A 17252-nucleotide genomic window follows, 5' to 3' on the forward strand; every position below is an offset into this window, starting at 1 on the left:
TGATCGTCCCTTTGCTTTTGAATGTCTTCAGTAAATAAACTTAATTAAAAACAAAGAATTTGCACGATTTTTCAAAAATAAATCTCAGTGATGAGCACAAATACTGGTACACGAAACAAGAAATTAAACAAAAAAAGAAAAGAGAAAAGTATGTGCACTTGCAATCTCATTGAGATACGACAAAAGCAACATGCAGGACACTTCAACCAGCAGAATGTATCTCCTTGGGACTGATCAACCATACGTTGATAGAATCCCTTCTGCCAATTTCATATGATCCAGTAACTACACTGAGATGACGGTTTCAGCTGTACTCGCACAAAAGAGGTGGTATATATATATTTAAAAAATATCATTAATGTCTTATCATTCAAATTTAATGTATAAAACTATACGATGTGTATATGAGATAAGAACATTTAACTAATCTCTTCGATACCTAAATTAATAAACCATGATATATAAATATGAATGTTAATAGTTTAATGAATCGTTCTACATTTCTATGTTAGAGGTGAATTTTTATATCTGATTCTGAAGGTTACGAAGGAAGTTTGTAATTATTTTTCTCACAATAAATAAGGAGAAGGAAGCTTATAATTGTATTTCTCATCATAAATCGTAAAAAAAAAACTTGTGATTGATTTTCTCATCATAAATGATGAGAAAAAAAATTTGTTTTATTTTTCCACTATGGGTGGTGTCTCATATAATAATGTATCTTTCTATCATTTGCCCTTCCTCTCTACTTGGGGCTTTTTTGAGAGGGGTTTGAAGTACGATTTTAATTCATCTAACATTGAAGCGTTTGAGATTTGCTTTCACATGTCGGGTTGTCGCCTCCAATGAGGTGGATTTTTCTTTATGTGGGTCGGATTTCTCTATCTTATATGTCTCGGGCACATTTTATATTATACTTAAGTCGTAGCAAATTTATTTTCACGCGGGTTAGGTTTTCTCGGCTAATGCATCTTAAGCGCATTTAGTCTTGTGCTTCCGTCACGGTGGATTTTTCTTCATACAAGTTAGGTTTTTTTTATTCACATATCTCGATCTTATTTAGCTTTGTGTCTTCGTCATGGCGAATTTCTCTTCACATGGGGTTATGTTTCTCAACTCATGCGTCTCGGATACGTTTGGTCTTATGCTTTCACCATGACAGATTTTTCTTCATGCGGGTTAGGTTTCCCGACTCACACGTCTCAGGTATATTTGACCTTATGCATCCGTCGTGACTGATTTCTCTTCACACAGGTCGAGTTTCCTAACTCATGCATCTCAAGCATATTTGGCCTTGCGCCTATGTCATGATTGATTTCTCCTCATGTGGGTCGTGTTTCACCTCTGTCATGATCGATTTCTCTTCACGTGGGTCGTTTTTCCTAACTCACGTCTTGGGTGCATTTAGCCTTGTGTCTCCGCCATGATAGATTTCTCTTCACGTTGGTTAGATTTTTCGACTCATGTGTCTTAGGTGCATTTGGCCCTGCACCTCTATCATAGTGGATTTCTCTTTACACGGGTTGGGTTTCCCAACTCATGCGTTTGGGGCACATTTGGCTTTACGCCTCCATCGTAACAGATTTTTTTTTTACTTCTTAAGTCTTCTATTTGGTGTATTTCAAATTCTTCGTTTGACATGTTTCGAGTCCATTATTGGTATTTTTAAATATTTTATTTGATACTTTTCGAGTTCTTAATTCGTTGGTGTTTCTTGGCAAGTGTCCCAGACACTTATCTCATTTGTAGGAGGAGAGAGATTGACTTTCTTCATATAAATACTAATTCATCTTAAGGGAGGTTCATTCCTCCATTTAAGTCTCCAAAGTCTCATTATAAATATTTTTTGTCTCATCCTGATTCTCTAAATTCTCTAAAAGGTGAGTTGATTCTTTTAAGTCTCTCGTAGTCCCAACGTTAGTTCAACAATAAATTGATCTTCTATTGTTTTACTTCTTTGTCTTCTTAGATCTGGATGTCTCTCCTTTCTTGTATAAGTTCCTCTTAATCTCTCGACCACCATATAGTCAAAGTCCATGCTTCGTCTTTGAATAGTCTAAGGGTAGAGGAAGTTCCAACCTCCCCTTCATTGGGGGAGGTAGTTTTCATGAACCTAAAAGTTTATTCGGGATTTAAAGTTTATGAAAAGCTCGCATGATTGTGATTCATTGATGAGTGCACCACTTCTCGATCACTTGCGAGTTAAGTATTCATTCTGATTCTCTTAACGTAGTTGGGAAAGTGCAACACAATAGGGCATCCGAGGTGCCATATAATAACATTTGGATATAGAAATTAGCAATATACTCTAGCGTATCAGTATTACTATCAAAGGCCTCTAATGATGAGAGATGAAAGTTGGTTAGGATTGGTTCCTCTTGGATGTTGTTGGTAAACGCTGACCGACCCAAAGTGGGGTTAATTTACCTTTCTTCTTTGGATTATTGAAATTCTCATTGTATTTCTTTCAAACGTTAGTCCATTTATTGTAGCTGAATTCTCATATAATTATTTATCGAATTTGTTGATTGAGTCTTGGATTTGGGTGGATCAAGATGATGGTGTGACAATCCATTGAATTCTATAGTTGGGGAGTGAGGTGCTTACTTAATTAGTGGCTCGACGGTCTTTGAGCATTCTTGAGATATTGGCATTGTGTCGGGGTGGGGAACCCTGATCGGTGTTGTTGTTGGTGTTAATTGAGCTACTGGCTGCGATTGAGGCAGTGGCATTGCTTATTGGGTTAGTTGAAGCAAGAGCGAAATAACAGTCCGGACCATATCAATTAGCATTTGCACCTATTGGATAAGGTTTAAGAATGCCTCAACGAGGACGAACAAGTGACACGAGGTCACTCCAAGATTGTTAAAAGGATGATAATATTACGTTAACGTTTGTATCGAGATAGATGCGTCTAAGTGTGAAAGGGGTGGTTGCTGCCCTCTTGAATAAAAGTACTGTGCATTAGGAGACAGGGCCTCCTCTTTCGGGCATTCGTTAAGAGGGTTATTAGGTAGATATTCTTATAATATCGAGTCCTCCTTTTAGTACTAAAATATTATAAAAAAAAATCATTGATGTCTTAGTTAGCTCGATATAGTTTGGATCTAGATACATAGAACTGTCCAAGATGTCACCGATGTGAGAATGTTAAACTTTAAATGTGTCATTTACATAAAAATCGAGATCAAAAAAGATTTTTCGATCTAATTCCTCCGAAGTTCAAACTAATAATAGTCGAAGAAACTATCTAAAGGATAAGAAAGAAACTTATAATTATTTATTAATAATAATAATATTAAAGTATATAATTATCTTTCTAGTACAAGAAGTTATCTTTATTTTTTCTTCAAAAATTTAAGTAATACGCGTCTAGTTATAATTTATCTCCAATCACATGGACTTAAAAATGAGAACGATGGTGTGCTACAATTGTAGCAGGTCAGGTTTCCACGCTTATGGCAATCCGACCCATTTAAGTCAGACGAACGTATTTATTACGGGATCTGAGCGGGCGCGGAAATGAAAGTATGATCCACGAACTCATTCTTAATCATTATGATCAACGTATTTATTGTATGAATACAAATACCTAACATGGCATATTCGTATTCATTCTGTGTACAGCATACACAAAAATCTTCTCCATTATGGCATTCACGATGAATGCAGTAAGTCTTTTATTGTGAGATGGATGTACGGACATGCTTCCTTCTACCTTGCTAAGTTGGATGCACGTCTGCACGAATCGTCAAGCAATGTGAACGGCCGGTAGTTGTCAGGGGTGCCTCACTGCATCCAAAATCGTCAACCGGACATAACTCGTAGCCCCGCGGGCAGTCACCGGCTACACTGCAAACGGGCGACTGTAGGCGGCCAGTCGAAGAACAAGGATTTCCTTTCCACAGAAACTACCCGCCGTGCAAGTCGGTGCTGGATCGGGCCCACGTCGATGAGGCAAGGCCAACCTCAAATTACGTGGTACTCATTGAGGGTAATTTATAAAGTAGTAGAAAAGTATTTTGGCTGGTATTATTAATTTCCCAGTTATCTGAATGAAATCCACTAAATAATTACGTCATTGAGATAATTACTCACTTAATTTTGTGTAGAGATAATTGCTTAATTACTGTAAGTTTTCTTTCTCCGCTTCCTCTCGTCTTCCTTCTCGCCCCGCTCGCTATTAACCACTTCGAGCCCGCAACAAATCTGGTGCTCGAAGACAAGGGTCCCGATCGGCGATTCCGCAGCGGAAGCCCAAATCTGCGACTTCATCCCGGGAATTCCAGTTTAGAAGAGGCAAGATCCAACCTCGTTAACCCTTTACAAACCAATCCCTTTTGCGTTAATTGCTTTCGCTTCCCATTAGTCGTTTGTGCCCGCGGGATGATGACGATGGACGTGGATCTGTAAGAAATTTGATACATCAAACAAAAATCGATCTTCGTTCTAGATTTTAGAGATCCCCTCTGATTTTTTGTGTGGAAGACGCGGTTTTGGACGGTTGCCATTGTTCTAAGCTGGATTTAAGCTGGTCATCATTCAAGAATTGGAATAGGTATGTTTGAAACATGTAGATCTTCTTATTTATGGTTCATTTGGGTCTGTTTCTTTCAAGAGTGGGGATTTAGAGGCCTTGGTGCTTTCTTTTGGTGGCTGTTTGGTTCATTATAGGTTGGATGAGAGGGTTCTCAAAAGGGGAAAGGAGATGAGACGGCGGCCTGTGGGGCGGGAGGGACAATGAATGGAGGGTCATTGGGTCTACGATCGGGGAGTTATGGATCGCTTCAGCAACAGCTGCAGAACGGTGCTGCTTTGCCGACTCAGTCGCCGCCCCTCCCAGTCCGCAAGACTTCGAAAATGTCACTTTCCGGATCAAGAGACAAGGAGAAGATCTTGCCGAGGATCTTCAAGTTTGCAGGGAGGAGGAAGGTCGGGATGTTGCTCTTGCTCGTCGCCTCAGCTGCAGTGCTGTCTTTCATTTCTGCCGTCACTAAAGGTTTGGCCTTTCTTCTTTTCTTTCTCATCTATAAACTCAGTCATGCATTACGTCTAATAATTGTTTGACGGTCGTATCGTCACATCTCAGAGTTTGGATGGGATCAACATTTGCTGATCCACAGGACCCTTCTCAACATCTCTAAGCTTCAATGGCACGACTACCTAAACGTTCTAGTCTTCTGCACATGGCGGTTACCATTTCTCTTTAGGTCCAGAGTATCAGTTGCTTTTGCCATGTTTTTCCTAGAGGCCATAGTAGTAGATCTTAGTGACTTAGATTTGCAAGCTTATTATTTGTCAATCGGTCTTACTTGACTGTTTTCACATTGATATGTGCAAGAATTAGCTTGGTGCAAGCCATCTAGGAACACTACCATGGTTATTGAATTAATTGTATCTAATTTTGTAATTTGTTGTTGGTACCAATTATAACCGATTATGTCAGGAAATGACTATTTGGACTATTACCAGACAATTCTTAACTCTGGAGACATGTTTAAGTTTGTCTGAGGTATATAAAAGCTATGAATTTTGATTGGGTTTCTACTGCTAGAATCTCATTAATTGCTATTTTTTAAACAAATTACCACAGAGTAGCAAGACTACCTAGAGATTCAGTGAGGTCACAGAAAATGCCTGTTCCGCAGAAGGATATCCTGCCAATCTCATACGTGTCATTCATTTACATCCTTGTTTCCAACCTTATTCTCTTTAATTTTCATAGCATTTACTGGCTCTGTTGTCTTTCATCATGAGATGTGATAATTTCTTTGGTTGCTATTTCAGATGAAGACACATCGGTGAGCCCTGAATCTCGCATGGGTTTCACAGACCATGTCCGGAATTTTGTAAACCCTAGTAGACCATCATTTAATAATTTCAAGCCTCTCTTTGCACCTGCAAAAGTAACTGAGGGCAACAGCACTTCCTATGCAAACCATGAGTCTGCAAATACTCATAATAAAACACAGCTCTCTATTCCCATTCTTCCTCCAACACCACATCCTTGTGAAAGTTTCACTCTTCCTCCTCCACCAGCTGATAAGAAGCGCACTGGTCCACGTCGTAAGTCTCAAACTGTTGACTCGTTGGACTGCAACAATTTATTTATTGGGTTCATCCATAAACTAACACTCACACCGACTCTCTCTCTCTCTCTCCTTTTTTTTTGTAGCATGTCCAGTTTGTTATGTCCCTGTAGAGCAGGCTGTGCTACTCATGCCACCTTCACCATCAGCATCGCCCATTCTTAAGGATTTAAGCTACTACTCAGAAGATAACTTGATTGCCAATGAGTCAAATGGAGGCTCTATCTTTGGGGGACATCCATCTCTGCTACATAGGAATGAATCATTCAATATCAAAGAATCAATGATGGTGCACTGTGGGTATGCATAGATTTTTTAGTCTGAAAAATATTTATGATCGACACTTTTTCACTTTCATTGTGTATATGCTTTAATAGGTGGATTCAATATATTCTAACTGCTGTTATTGTCTAAATCCATGTTTATTATTCTTCATCAGATTCGTCAAAGGAAAGAGACCTGGTCAAGGGACTGGATTTGACATAAATGACACTGATCTTCTTGAGATGGGGGAATGCCATGATGTGGTCATTGCCTCTGCTATTTTTGGTATTAATGTGCTGCTTCCCATATCTCTGTTGTCAGTGTTGTTCACCCCTTGACTTTTGCTTCTCCTGGTCCATTTTAAGGATTTTATTACTGTTCATTTCATTTGTCAGGAAATTATGATATAATGCAACAACCAAAGAATATTAGTGAATATGCAAAGAGGAATGCCTGCTTTTATATGTTTGTTGATGAAGAAACTGAAGCATACATAAAGAATTCTAGTGGCCTAGTTGATACCAAAAGAGTTGGTCTATGGAGAGTGGTGGTAGTTCGAAACCTTCCTTATGATGACGCAAGGCGCAATGGGAAGGTATATCTTCGCTTTTACATTTCTATTGTCAGTTCAACTTGAGTTAACATCATCTATTATTTGAGGATAATATGAGATTTTTTTTTTCATCAGCAAGTAAATCAGCCAAATTTTGTTGTATTTGTCAATAAAAAATCAGTAGTATTTTCTGCCTTTGTAACTGTTCAGAATATCTTAGCTACATAGTCTGAGAGAAATAAAAGTAAATAAATCAGCAACATTTGAATTTTCTTGAATTGAATGTATTCTACCCCACAGATTGATGAAATTATATAACTAGTCCTTTCTCCTCCTCATAACTAGTACATATCGATCCATTTTCATTTCTAATATTTCTATGTTAAAGTTCTAATTGGAAGGAATAAAATGATTTACACAAAATGAGCACTGTCAAACTACTAGGATGTCTTTTATAAGGATTAACGTCCCAACCAACCTGTATAAGAAGACTTTATTCATAGCCATTGTGTTCTCCTTCACTCTGTTTTGTAGACTTTAGTTGGATTATTTGTTCTATTATATTTCTAGACAACTATCTGCTGAGGTGTTGGCCTGAGGCAACTGTGACAGTCACAGGTGGCTCTCAGTTACTAAGACATGTACTTGACACCAGAAGTTGGCTACCACTCAGAAAGGGATTCTGCAGATTCTTCTTTTTTTAATTTTCCTTTTACATTTACTTTAAACTCTTTTTATCCTAGAAATTTTATTAAAACATTAATCATTTGATGTTGATGTAGCTGATTCATGCAGTAAGCATTTTGATATCTATCTTAAATCCATTTTGAAGTTGCACCTGCTTAATATTCCCTTTGTTTTCATTTCTGTTTAAACAAATATGGTTATAAAATATTCCTTGTTTAGTATCAATATTTGAATTTGTATTTGCTAATTGAAGGGATTTCTAATTTAATTTTCCAACATCCAACCCATATCTACCAATTTATATTTCTAACTTTCCTACGTTAAAATACTATTTAAGGAAATCAAACAACTTGCACAAAATGATCACTGTCATAATACTAGGATGTCCTTTATGGTGGCTAATGACCCAATGGACCTATATAAGAAGACCTTATTCAAAGGCAATGTCCTTTCCTTTGCTCTCCGTGTCGACCGGTGTTATTGATCTATGGGTGGACCGGTACGTACTTGTATGTAACGATCGATACCGATGTACCATACGTTGGTATGCTGGTACATATCAGGTTTTGAAAAAAAGCTGAAAATGTTCAGAAATTAAAAAAAAATCCTTAGGCTTTTTATCCTAATTTAATGGTTGTTTTATTATATTTAATTAAGAATAGAGTGTATATGAGGCATAAATAATGCATAAGGCTGCAATTAACCCTAAATACTCCCAATTTGAGCCTAAATATAAGACAATAGACCTAAGTGGGACTAACACTAGACAATGACCTCAGCCATGTTTAGTCTTTATAAATATGTATTAATACACCTCTAATTATACGAAATGATAAATAAAACTTAGAAAGAAGCTAAATACCTTCAAATTGTAGAGAAATTCCATTAGATCTCGAGTTCCAAGCTGTCTTTTATTTAACAACAAGCGAGAGTGTAAGAAAGAGTAAGTGAGAGCAAGTGAAAGAGGGGATTGAAAGACACCAAAAGAGGCCACAATGGTCAATTTGACCGTTGGGGTGAAACTTGACTCCATTCGGTTCGGTATTAGTCAAATTCCGACTGGAACTGAACCAAATTGGCCAATACAGCATGATTTTTTATCATATCAGCCGATACATCACCCATAACGGTCGATACCTGACACTTTTCTTAGTTTCGCCTGAAACAGGCTGATCCACGTACCGGTCAGCTGGCAGCCTGGTAAGTACCGCCCTTTTTGTACCAGTTTGGGCAGTACATCAAACCTTGCTCTCTGTAGCGTAGACTTTATTTGGACAAGTTGTTCCATGATATTTCTAGATAATTCATTGGTAGAAATGATGGCTATAGGCAACAGTGTCAGTCACAGTTGGCTTTCTGTTTTTGAATCACACACTTAGACACCACTCATGGGCTACCATTCATAAAGGGAGCTTGCAACTTTGAGGATCCTAGGTATCGATCTTTTTATATCAATTGAGCCTAGGTATGTCTTTTTATATTAATTGAGCTTGCAACTTTCAGTTTTCATCAGTGTGGAGAGGTAATTGGCACAGACACACACGTACATCACAGAGAGAGAGAGAGAGAGAGAACATACTTTGGAGTGGCAGTGTGTATTTCATGATATTATCGAATAACATATAACGTTAGACAATATCTAAAAGGGTTTCTTCTAATTTATTTGACAAGAATCATCCATTTTCCATTCCGAGTCCTCAGCACCTATTCCCGAGAGTTTATATCTTTGGAGTCTGGAAATAACATGATCTAAATACAGTCATCTATTCCATGATTCCAAGAATAAGTTTGGCTATATTTGACATGACCCAGAATGAAGCTTCTAGATGTAGATTTGTTATATTCCAATTAATTTTGCTATCAGCAACTGACTGATTGAATTTGTTTAGTTTTAATTACTTGATTAAATTTCTATTTTGATTCTCAATGCGATGATCTTTAGCAGTTACAATCTTAATTATCTTCTGTAATGCTCAGGACATTTCATAGATGGATTCTTCCTATGTATTTTTGGTAGGTTCCAAAACTTCTGCTCCAAAGGCTTTTCCCAAATGCCCGGTTTTCTCTTTGGATTGATGGAAAACTTGAGTTGGTCGTGGATCCTTATCAAGTTCTTGAGAGGTATACTTCATTGATGAGCTTCCCTCCGATCCATAATTCATTATGTTTTAATCCATCTAAAAGTAACTGTGGACATATTCTGGACTTCCTGTATCGAGCGCTTGAAGCAGAGATGCAACTTAGGTTTTTTGTACATTCATATAAATGTATCAAGTGCAACTACCATTACATCTTCAACTTTTCTCTTTGAAGAGTATTGTAGTTAAATTAACTTGAGAGTCTAAATATTTAAAGAACATTAGCAGTTATGATTTACGATCATGATGTAACTTGGTGTCATTGGTTCCACGGACTAGAATAACTAGTTTTTGTCATAAATAGAAGTGAGTGGGTTGTCTCGAACCAGTAGGCGGGGATCAATCTTGTGGAGTCCCAACTAAATAAATAGATATAACTAAATTATATGAGTTTTTCTTTGACAAAATAACTAATGTTAATTGCTATATGCTGCACGGTTATGTTTTAAATAATGGCAATGGTAACTCGTATAGACAATATCATTTTACATAATTAACACCAAACCATCTCATAGATAACTAGGTAACTTGGAACAGTTGCACATCTAAAAAAATGTAATTTAACTGTTAAATGTATATTTTTGGTGCATATATTTATTTGAAGAATGAGCTTTTGTTCCATGGTAAGGTTGAATATAATGTATTTTCTGTGCATAGTGCATACATTGGTCCTCTTTGGATCTTGAATTATTGGGAGTCTCATCCTTTATCTTCTTTTGGTTTGTAAAAATCAATCATTTAAAATTTAGACAAGTTTCTGTTTTATAGGCGGTAGTACAGTGCCTAGACGTAGAAATTCAGCTACTGATTAGCCAACTGGGATTCTTTAGTTGGAAGAATTTTTTGCACATGAAACAGCAGTTGTCTTTTGTTACAATTTAAAATCTAGGTAACTATGCATTCATAAGATTGTTGAGGCTTAGTACGTGGAAACTAGAATTTTAGCACTAAAAAAGTTCCTCCCTTTCCTTTTATTTTGGCACTAGCAGTAGGAGAATGATGCTACCCCAGAACATCTTTGTTCTGTTGGCAAAGTGATACATTGACATTCTTGATGTATCATTTCTCCATCCATGTGACTCGTAATGATTCCTATTTATAGCAGTGATGTCTGATTTTCTGCATTATCCTACACTTCATGTTTGTTTTATAACTTGCATGAAACTTGGATTGGAAGTGTTTAATGAAGAGTTTTGAAGAAAATGATCTGTTGGATTATAGTTAAAATTGAAGTGTGATGTTTGAAAGTGTCTTCCATCAAACTAACTGCATAATAGGGATTGCAGTATCTGATGCATAAACTAAAATGACTTTGACTGGCTTTCAGATTCTTGTGGCGGAAGAACTACACTTTTGCAATCTCCAGGCATTACAGGCGCTTTGATGTTTTTGAGGAAGCAGAGGCTAACAAAGCTGCTGGAAAATACGACAATGCATCCATAGATAGTCAAATTGAGTTTTATAAGAAAGAGGGTCTCACGCCTTATTCTTTGTCCAAGCTTCCAATTACAAGTGGTGAGTGCTGGGTCTATATTATGCTTTTTTTAGAAAGATGCTATAGACTCATGTCTCAGTAGCTGGTTCTAAGAGTGTGCTTCTTATTGTAAATCACAGATGTCCCTGAGGGATGTGTGATCATCAAAGAGCACATCCCTATAACCAATCTGTTCACGTGCCTGTGGTTCAATGAAGTTGATCGTTTTACCTCTAGGGATCAGATCAGCTTCAGCACTGTAAGAGATAAGATAATGTCTCAAGTGAATTGGACAATCAACATGTTTATGGACTGTGAAAGACGCAATTTTGTTGTTCAGGTACAGCAATCTCGACCATGGCTTTGCTGATTTCAAGGGTTACTCACTGTCAAATATCCAACAGTTAGAAACATGGGTTGTGTTAACATAACCTTGCCCGTACTGTGTTTGCATCTATCATGACGTGTCATGTATGTGACCTTCCTTTTTTCCCTTGACATTGTCATGTGGAGTCTGTACACTTCATTTTATTCTGATATCTGACATCTTCCCGTAGGATACGACTACAGAGGTTTTTGTCAACTTGAATACGTTTCTTATAATCACTTTTTTTGTTTGTTATGCAGGCATACCACAAAGACTTGTTGGAACAACGGAAAGAACTTGCCTCCTTGATCCAGCCACCACCTCCTGTGGTGTCTAATAAATCACCTCGAGAATTAATTCCAGCGGCTCCAGACAGGCTTGCAAGAGCTCCACCGTCGAGGAAGCTGCCTGGGAAGATATCCATGAGGCGTGGGAGGGACAAAAAATCAGGTTCGAGGCGTCATCACCCTCGTGCTGGCGCTGGAAAAGATAACAATTCGATCTGAGATTTTGCACACATTGATTCTTTTTCAAGGTTCCTACAGTATTATTAGCCGTGGGTCTGCCAATTCAGGACTAATTGCCTCCTAGAGGACCCATTCTTGAGTATACCGCTCTATTATTTTTGCGAGGAACTGTTAATAGTGATTCAATTTTTTTTGTTACAAGTAATCAGTTCAACAATAAGTAGCATTGGCATCAATCTCAACATTTTTGTTCCGAAAGTTACATCTTTGATGCAATCTTTAGTCCACTTTGTAACATAAATGTTTTGCTAGTCAAGAATTGATCCCGAGCTTCATTCTTTTGTGAAATCAAATAGGGAAAAATGCATGGTTGTGGCCCATCAAATGACATTCCTGCGGTAGAAGAATTAATAAGGAAGTTTTGTGTGGTTTGTTGCAGGTATTGACAAATAATTCATTTCCAATCCTAGTGTGATGCAATGCCAATGATCTTTTCAGTTGTTCCGTGGAGAATTAGGTGGATTTTTTTTTGTCAGCATAAATGGGTTTGGGATTTTGGTGGAAGATGATATCTGACAAACCTACCTTTAAACTGGGCCATGCAATTAATTGAAGAATCTTTTCAAGTTTGGGTTCGTAGGTGACCGACTACTTTAAATGCCCTGTTTTTTGGTTGCCTCTCTTGAATCTCCTCCATTCATTAATTTTGGACCTTTTGATCAATACAAATAAATATAAAGAATTACCAAATTAATGATATTAAAAATATTGCAAGCATAATATCATTTATTTACAAGGAGGTGAGTCTTCTTATGCTCATGTAAATTTGCTCCTTTCAGACTTTCTCATACAAACATAATAACTTAAGCTTTTAGACTTTCATCCAAAAACAATAACAACAACAATAATAATAATAATAATAATAATAATAATAATAATAATAATAATAATAATAATAATAATAATAATAATAATAATAATAATAATAATAATAATAATAATAATAATAATAATAATAATAATAATAATAATAATAGTTCATATTAAATAAACATAAGATTTTTATTATAATATCATTTAATTTTTTTATTAATATCATTATATTTTGTTATGAAAAAATTAACGAGATAAAAAAAATGATATATATAATAATATTATTATCGATCAATTATTATCTAACACATGATAGTCAGGTTAGCATAGGTAGATAAGATCTTTCCCCATTTAAATCTGTTCGTGTGGACATAAATTTAAAATAGATGATTACGAACTGTCTTTATTTTTTTATGATTTTTATAAAAGCCTATCTTCGGTACTGGAATCAAGATTAATCAAATTTTTACCACTTTGACCTCATTTTGACCATACGTTCCCCGTGCAGAGCACGTGTCGGCTACAAAGAACACGTGCTACATCCGAGCACGAATGTCTTCCGCCGGTGCCCACCAGGCTTCGCCACCAACGGAAGCGACCATGTGATCGCTGACACCCGATCACGTGCCCATCACGGGCAAAGATGGCAACGTAGCGAGTAAGGATGAAATTGGCACCCAAATCAAGCAAGAAACTGGAAACTAAAGCCCCTCTACCGCACCCCCTCCTCACTTTGGTGCTGTGGCTTACCTCAACTCGCACTTCTTTCCATTGCATCGAGAAAGAAAGAAAAATACAAAAGAAAGGGTGAAATAAGCCCAATCCCCGTTGATTCGATTGCGAACTCGATCAGAGTCGCACGACTTTCGATGCAGGATATATCTTTCATCCACGATGGTCCCCTTCTCCCACGCTTCCGTCAAGAAAGGAATCCGACGGTGGCCTCGCTCCTCTATCTCAGCGCTTCAATTTTCACGCATCATGATGTGAAAATTAGTGATAAAAAGGGCGGCAAGCCGGCAGAGACCACTGCAGCTGTCCGCGTGGCGACATCCCATCCGTCGAATGGTCCGAAGCCGAGATGTAACCGTCATGCTCCAACGTGGGGTTGCGAAATACCAACAGAAAGAAAGACGGAAAGAAGGAAAGAAAGAAAGACATAGCGAGGAAGAAGGAGAACGCGATTCCCAACGCCACAGAGAGAGAGAGAGAGAGAGGGAGGCAGAGGAATCCGGCTGTAAACTTGGCCGCTAATGCACGAGTCGCAGCGACAAAGCGCCGTGGATCGATTCCTTAGGAGAGTTGAATTGACATCCAAAAAACCTTTATCCTTAATCCCTACATTCCCCCCACCATTTTGCTCCTCTCCTTAGGATTAACGGCGCAGTTAATACGCATCCTCGCTTCATTATTGACGCGCTCGCTGGAGTGTAATTCCTAAAGTACCCTCGTGACTTGGAAACGGACGCGGTTGTTTATCCCTTATTTTCTGTAATGTGGGAGGACAGAACGGTCAGTTAACTGAGTTGCCGGAAACTGAAGCCTAGAGGGGTCCGGAAGCAGAGTTATCCCATCGCGCGCGAAGGCAGCTCGAGGAGAAGGGTGTGAATGCAAATTAAGTTAATGGTAGGGGGTTGTTTGGGGAGTAAAACGCTTCCCGGCAGGTAAAGAAAGATGTGCTCTTTCTTCGCCAGTATAAATAATTACCTTTAACCCCTCCCCTTTAACTTTATTTACTCCACCGCAGTCCTCCTCACCTTCGAATAAACCATAACTCGCTTCGCTTCTCTCTCTCTCTCTCGGCTTGCCGTTCCTCTTGGCTTCTAATTCTCCATCCCTCTCTCTCTCTCTCTCTCTCTTCTTTCTAAACCCTAACTTTGAGCACGAAGAAAGCCGGCAATGGAGGTACCGGAGAACTGCCACGGCGGGTTCTGCGGTGCCGGGAACCCACAGTGCGCGCCGGAGAGGAAGGCCAGCGGGGGAGGAGCAGGAGGGGACCAGTTCGTCGTCGAGGACCTGCTCGACTTCTCCAACGAGGAGGAGGAGGAGGAGGCGGAGGCACTCGCCGGCAGCTCAACGGACTCCTCCACCGTCACCGCCGTGGACAGCTGCAGCAACTCCTCCTCGGGCCCTGAGCCGCATCCCTCCAGCGACATCGTCTGCCGGAGCTTCGCCGATGCCAGCCTCTCCGGCGACCTCTGCGAACCGGTAATCTCGCCTCTCCCAGCTGTTTTCAAATGCGTCCTCTAAGATATTTGCCTTTTGGTTACCAAAAATATCTAAAATATTAAATCGGATGCCTTTTGTTGGATTTCTTACAAAACTGTAAGTGAATTAGTGTTTGAATTTTTTTGAATTATTAATTCCAGTTCAGTTTTTTAAGAGCTTCGCTGAAACTGAGAAGAAAAGAGAAGAGGAAACGAAACGCCCCCGCCGAGTTCTGCAATACTACAAAGGGTTTCATTTTTGCATTCTTTTGTGATTGGTATTTGGATGCAGCAGTACGAAGAGCTTGCGGAGCTCGAGTGGCTGTCCAATTTTGTTGAGGAATCCTTCTCCAGCGAAGACCTCCACAAGCTTCACCTCATCTCCGGCGCCAATTCCACCGCCTCCTCCACTACGGCCGCCGCTGCATCAGGCCGCGCCGACCAGGTGGCCCCCTTGCGCGCCGAGGCACCCGTCACCGGCAAGGCGCGGAGCAAGCGCTCCCGCGGCGCGCCCTGCAGCTGGTCCTCCCGACTGCTCGTGCTCTCCTCGTCCCCGGAGTCGGAGCTCATCGTGCCACCCGGCGCCGCCGCAGGCAAGAAGGCCGCGAGGAAGAAGGACCCACCCGCCGCCGCGGCAGACGGGCGGAAGTGCCTCCACTGTCAGACCGACAAGACGCCGCAGTGGCGGACGGGGCCGATGGGCCCCAAGACACTGTGCAACGCCTGCGGCGTCCGCTACAAGTCCGGCCGTCTCGTGCCGGAGTACCGCCCCGCGGCCAGCCCCACCTTCGTGGTCTCCAAGCACTCCAACTCCCACCGCAAAGTCCTCGAGCTCCGCCGCCAGAAGGAGCTCCAGCAACCGCAGAAGCAGCTCCTCCAGGCCGCCAGCAGCGGCGCTCTCTACGACGCACCGACGCCGGTGGCCGCCGCTAACTTCTTGATCGACGGCCCCGATACCCGACATCTCATCTGATCTTGATGTCTCAGAAGCAACTGATCCCACTTCCGGGTGAAATTAATCCTCGTAGGTGTTAAGTTGGTGGAATTTAGGCATCTTTTTTGGTGGATTTTCTTTCCCTAGGAAGAACTAAATTGTAGCACGCGCAATCCGCGCCGCCTTTTTCTTCCGTAAGCCAAAAAAAAAAGGACTTTTTCTGAGTAAAAATAGTCAGAATTAACATCAAAAGCATTTAATACATTATTAGCCTCTTTCAATTCATAAATACCCTAATTTGGTCGCGTGTCGTTTACATCGTGAAACGGTAATCACGGCCACCAGTGGGTGGATAATCTATGCTTGTGGAGTGTACGGTGATGGAGGAACAGTTTTCCTATATCTCAAACCAGGTTGTCTCCACGGGAAAGAACTATTCTGTACAGTGCACAGCCTGGGCGGCAGCAGCGGCAGACCACAAGCCGCCTTGGAATCGCGCATCACTTACTGTGCAGCGTACTCAACGCCATAAAAATACTTCCGGCACGGTAACTTACCGACATGGCACCCACAGAGGCAGGACACACATTGAAATGGGTGTCCTCGTGATCCCAGACAGCCGCTGCTGATCCTACAAACCCATCCGGTAGAAATGTATGCAAGGCGGATAAAGGAGCAGATGAGGCGAAGGACACCCATGCAGGCCAACCCAAAAAATAAAAATAAATAGAAAACTACATGCGGTGAGCGTGGATCGAACACGCGACCTTCAGATCTTCAGTCTGACGCTCTCCCAACTGAGCTATCCCCGCTTATGCAATTTTATAGAATTGTTATATATTTAAATAATTTTAACATGTTATGAAACCTAATTACCTTTGTACTGTATATTTTAGATTTAGAAAGCTAAATTTGTACTATAGTCTGCAGCTAAATCTGGTCACTTCTAATTAATCTATAAATAGTTGTTGTTGTTGGTACCAGGTAAAATATTCATAAAATTATTCTTTATAACATGTATAATTTTCTTAATTATGTATTTTTTGTAGTGTCTGGAGATTATGATACAATGTTAAGTTTTTGGTTGCTACCATTCAATCTAAAACATCTTAGATCAAATGAAGTTTTCATCAGTGTTTCATGAAAGACAAAAGTTGAATGGGGTAATAAGCCTATACACTCTAATGTTGTATCTGCAT

General features: G+C 39.7%; 2 protein-coding genes and 1 non-coding gene across 7 annotated transcripts; 2 read left to right on the plus strand and 1 right to left on the minus strand.

Annotated features, from left to right (window-relative positions):
• The first annotated feature begins 4141 nt into the window (after nucleotides 1-4141).
• On the plus strand, nucleotides 4142-12374 carry LOC103980235 (probable hexosyltransferase MUCI70). 4 transcript variants are annotated; one of them, XR_010497716.1, is made up of 11 exons: nucleotides 4143-4558; nucleotides 4675-4999; nucleotides 5788-6066; nucleotides 6176-6389; nucleotides 6529-6638; nucleotides 6749-6948; nucleotides 9611-9714; nucleotides 11059-11246; nucleotides 11346-11464; nucleotides 11546-11676; nucleotides 11833-12068. XR_010497716.1 is itself a non-coding variant. In XM_009396561.3 (10 exons), the coding sequence occupies exons 2-10, from the start codon at nucleotides 4741-4743 to the stop codon at nucleotides 12076-12078; spliced, it is 1800 nt and encodes a 599-aa protein (XP_009394836.2). In that variant the 5' UTR covers nucleotides 4142-4558; nucleotides 4675-4740; the 3' UTR covers nucleotides 12079-12374. The 4 variants fall into 4 exon arrangements, 1 of the variants encoding a protein (XP_009394836.2); XR_010497717.1 differs by having other exon boundaries at nucleotides 11552-11676; XM_009396561.3 differs by lacking the exon at nucleotides 11546-11676 and having other exon boundaries at nucleotides 4142-4558; nucleotides 11346-11545; nucleotides 11833-12374.
• Nucleotides 12375-14711: 2337 nt separating this feature from the next.
• Nucleotides 14712-16272, plus strand: LOC135672283 (GATA transcription factor 12-like). Of its 2 annotated transcripts, none has more exons than XM_065180744.1 (2): nucleotides 14712-15120; nucleotides 15415-16272. In XM_065180744.1, exons 1-2 carry the CDS (start codon nucleotides 14812-14814, stop codon nucleotides 16090-16092), a joined length of 987 nt encoding a protein of 328 aa, XP_065036816.1. In that variant the 5' UTR covers nucleotides 14712-14811; the 3' UTR covers nucleotides 16093-16272. The 2 variants fall into 2 exon arrangements, with proteins under 2 accessions (XP_065036816.1, XP_065036815.1); XM_065180743.1 differs by having other exon boundaries at nucleotides 15412-16269.
• A 520-nt stretch (nucleotides 16273-16792) lies between these two features.
• TRNAF-GAA (transfer RNA phenylalanine (anticodon GAA)) lies at nucleotides 16793-16865 on the minus strand. The gene has a single exon. It is a non-coding gene; the product is annotated as a tRNA-Phe (tRNA).
• Between the last annotated feature and the right edge of the window lie 387 nt (nucleotides 16866-17252).

This window comes from Musa acuminata, chromosome BXJ1-4 (genome assembly GCF_036884655.1).
Source record: "Musa acuminata AAA Group cultivar baxijiao chromosome BXJ1-4, Cavendish_Baxijiao_AAA, whole genome shotgun sequence".
Classification (NCBI taxonomy): Eukaryota; Viridiplantae; Streptophyta; class Magnoliopsida; order Zingiberales; family Musaceae; genus Musa; species Musa acuminata.

Coding starts and splice junctions, on each gene's coding strand:
- LOC135672283 (XM_065180743.1), top strand. CDS start 14,812: ATGGAGGTACCGGAGAACTGCCACGGCGGGTTCTGCGGTGCCGGGAAC. Junction 15,121..15,411: donor CCGGCGACCTCTGCGAACCG/GTAATCTCGCCT, acceptor ATTTGGATGCAG/CAGTACGAAGAGCTTGCGGA.
- LOC103980235 (XM_009396561.3), top strand. CDS start 4,741: ATGAATGGAGGGTCATTGGGTCTACGATCGGGGAGTTATGGATCGCTT. Junction 6,067..6,175: donor GAAGCGCACTGGTCCACGTC/GTAAGTCTCAAA, acceptor TTTTTTTTGTAG/CATGTCCAGTTTGTTATGTC. Junction 11,247..11,345: donor CAAGCTTCCAATTACAAGTG/GTGAGTGCTGGG, acceptor TGTAAATCACAG/ATGTCCCTGAGGGATGTGTG.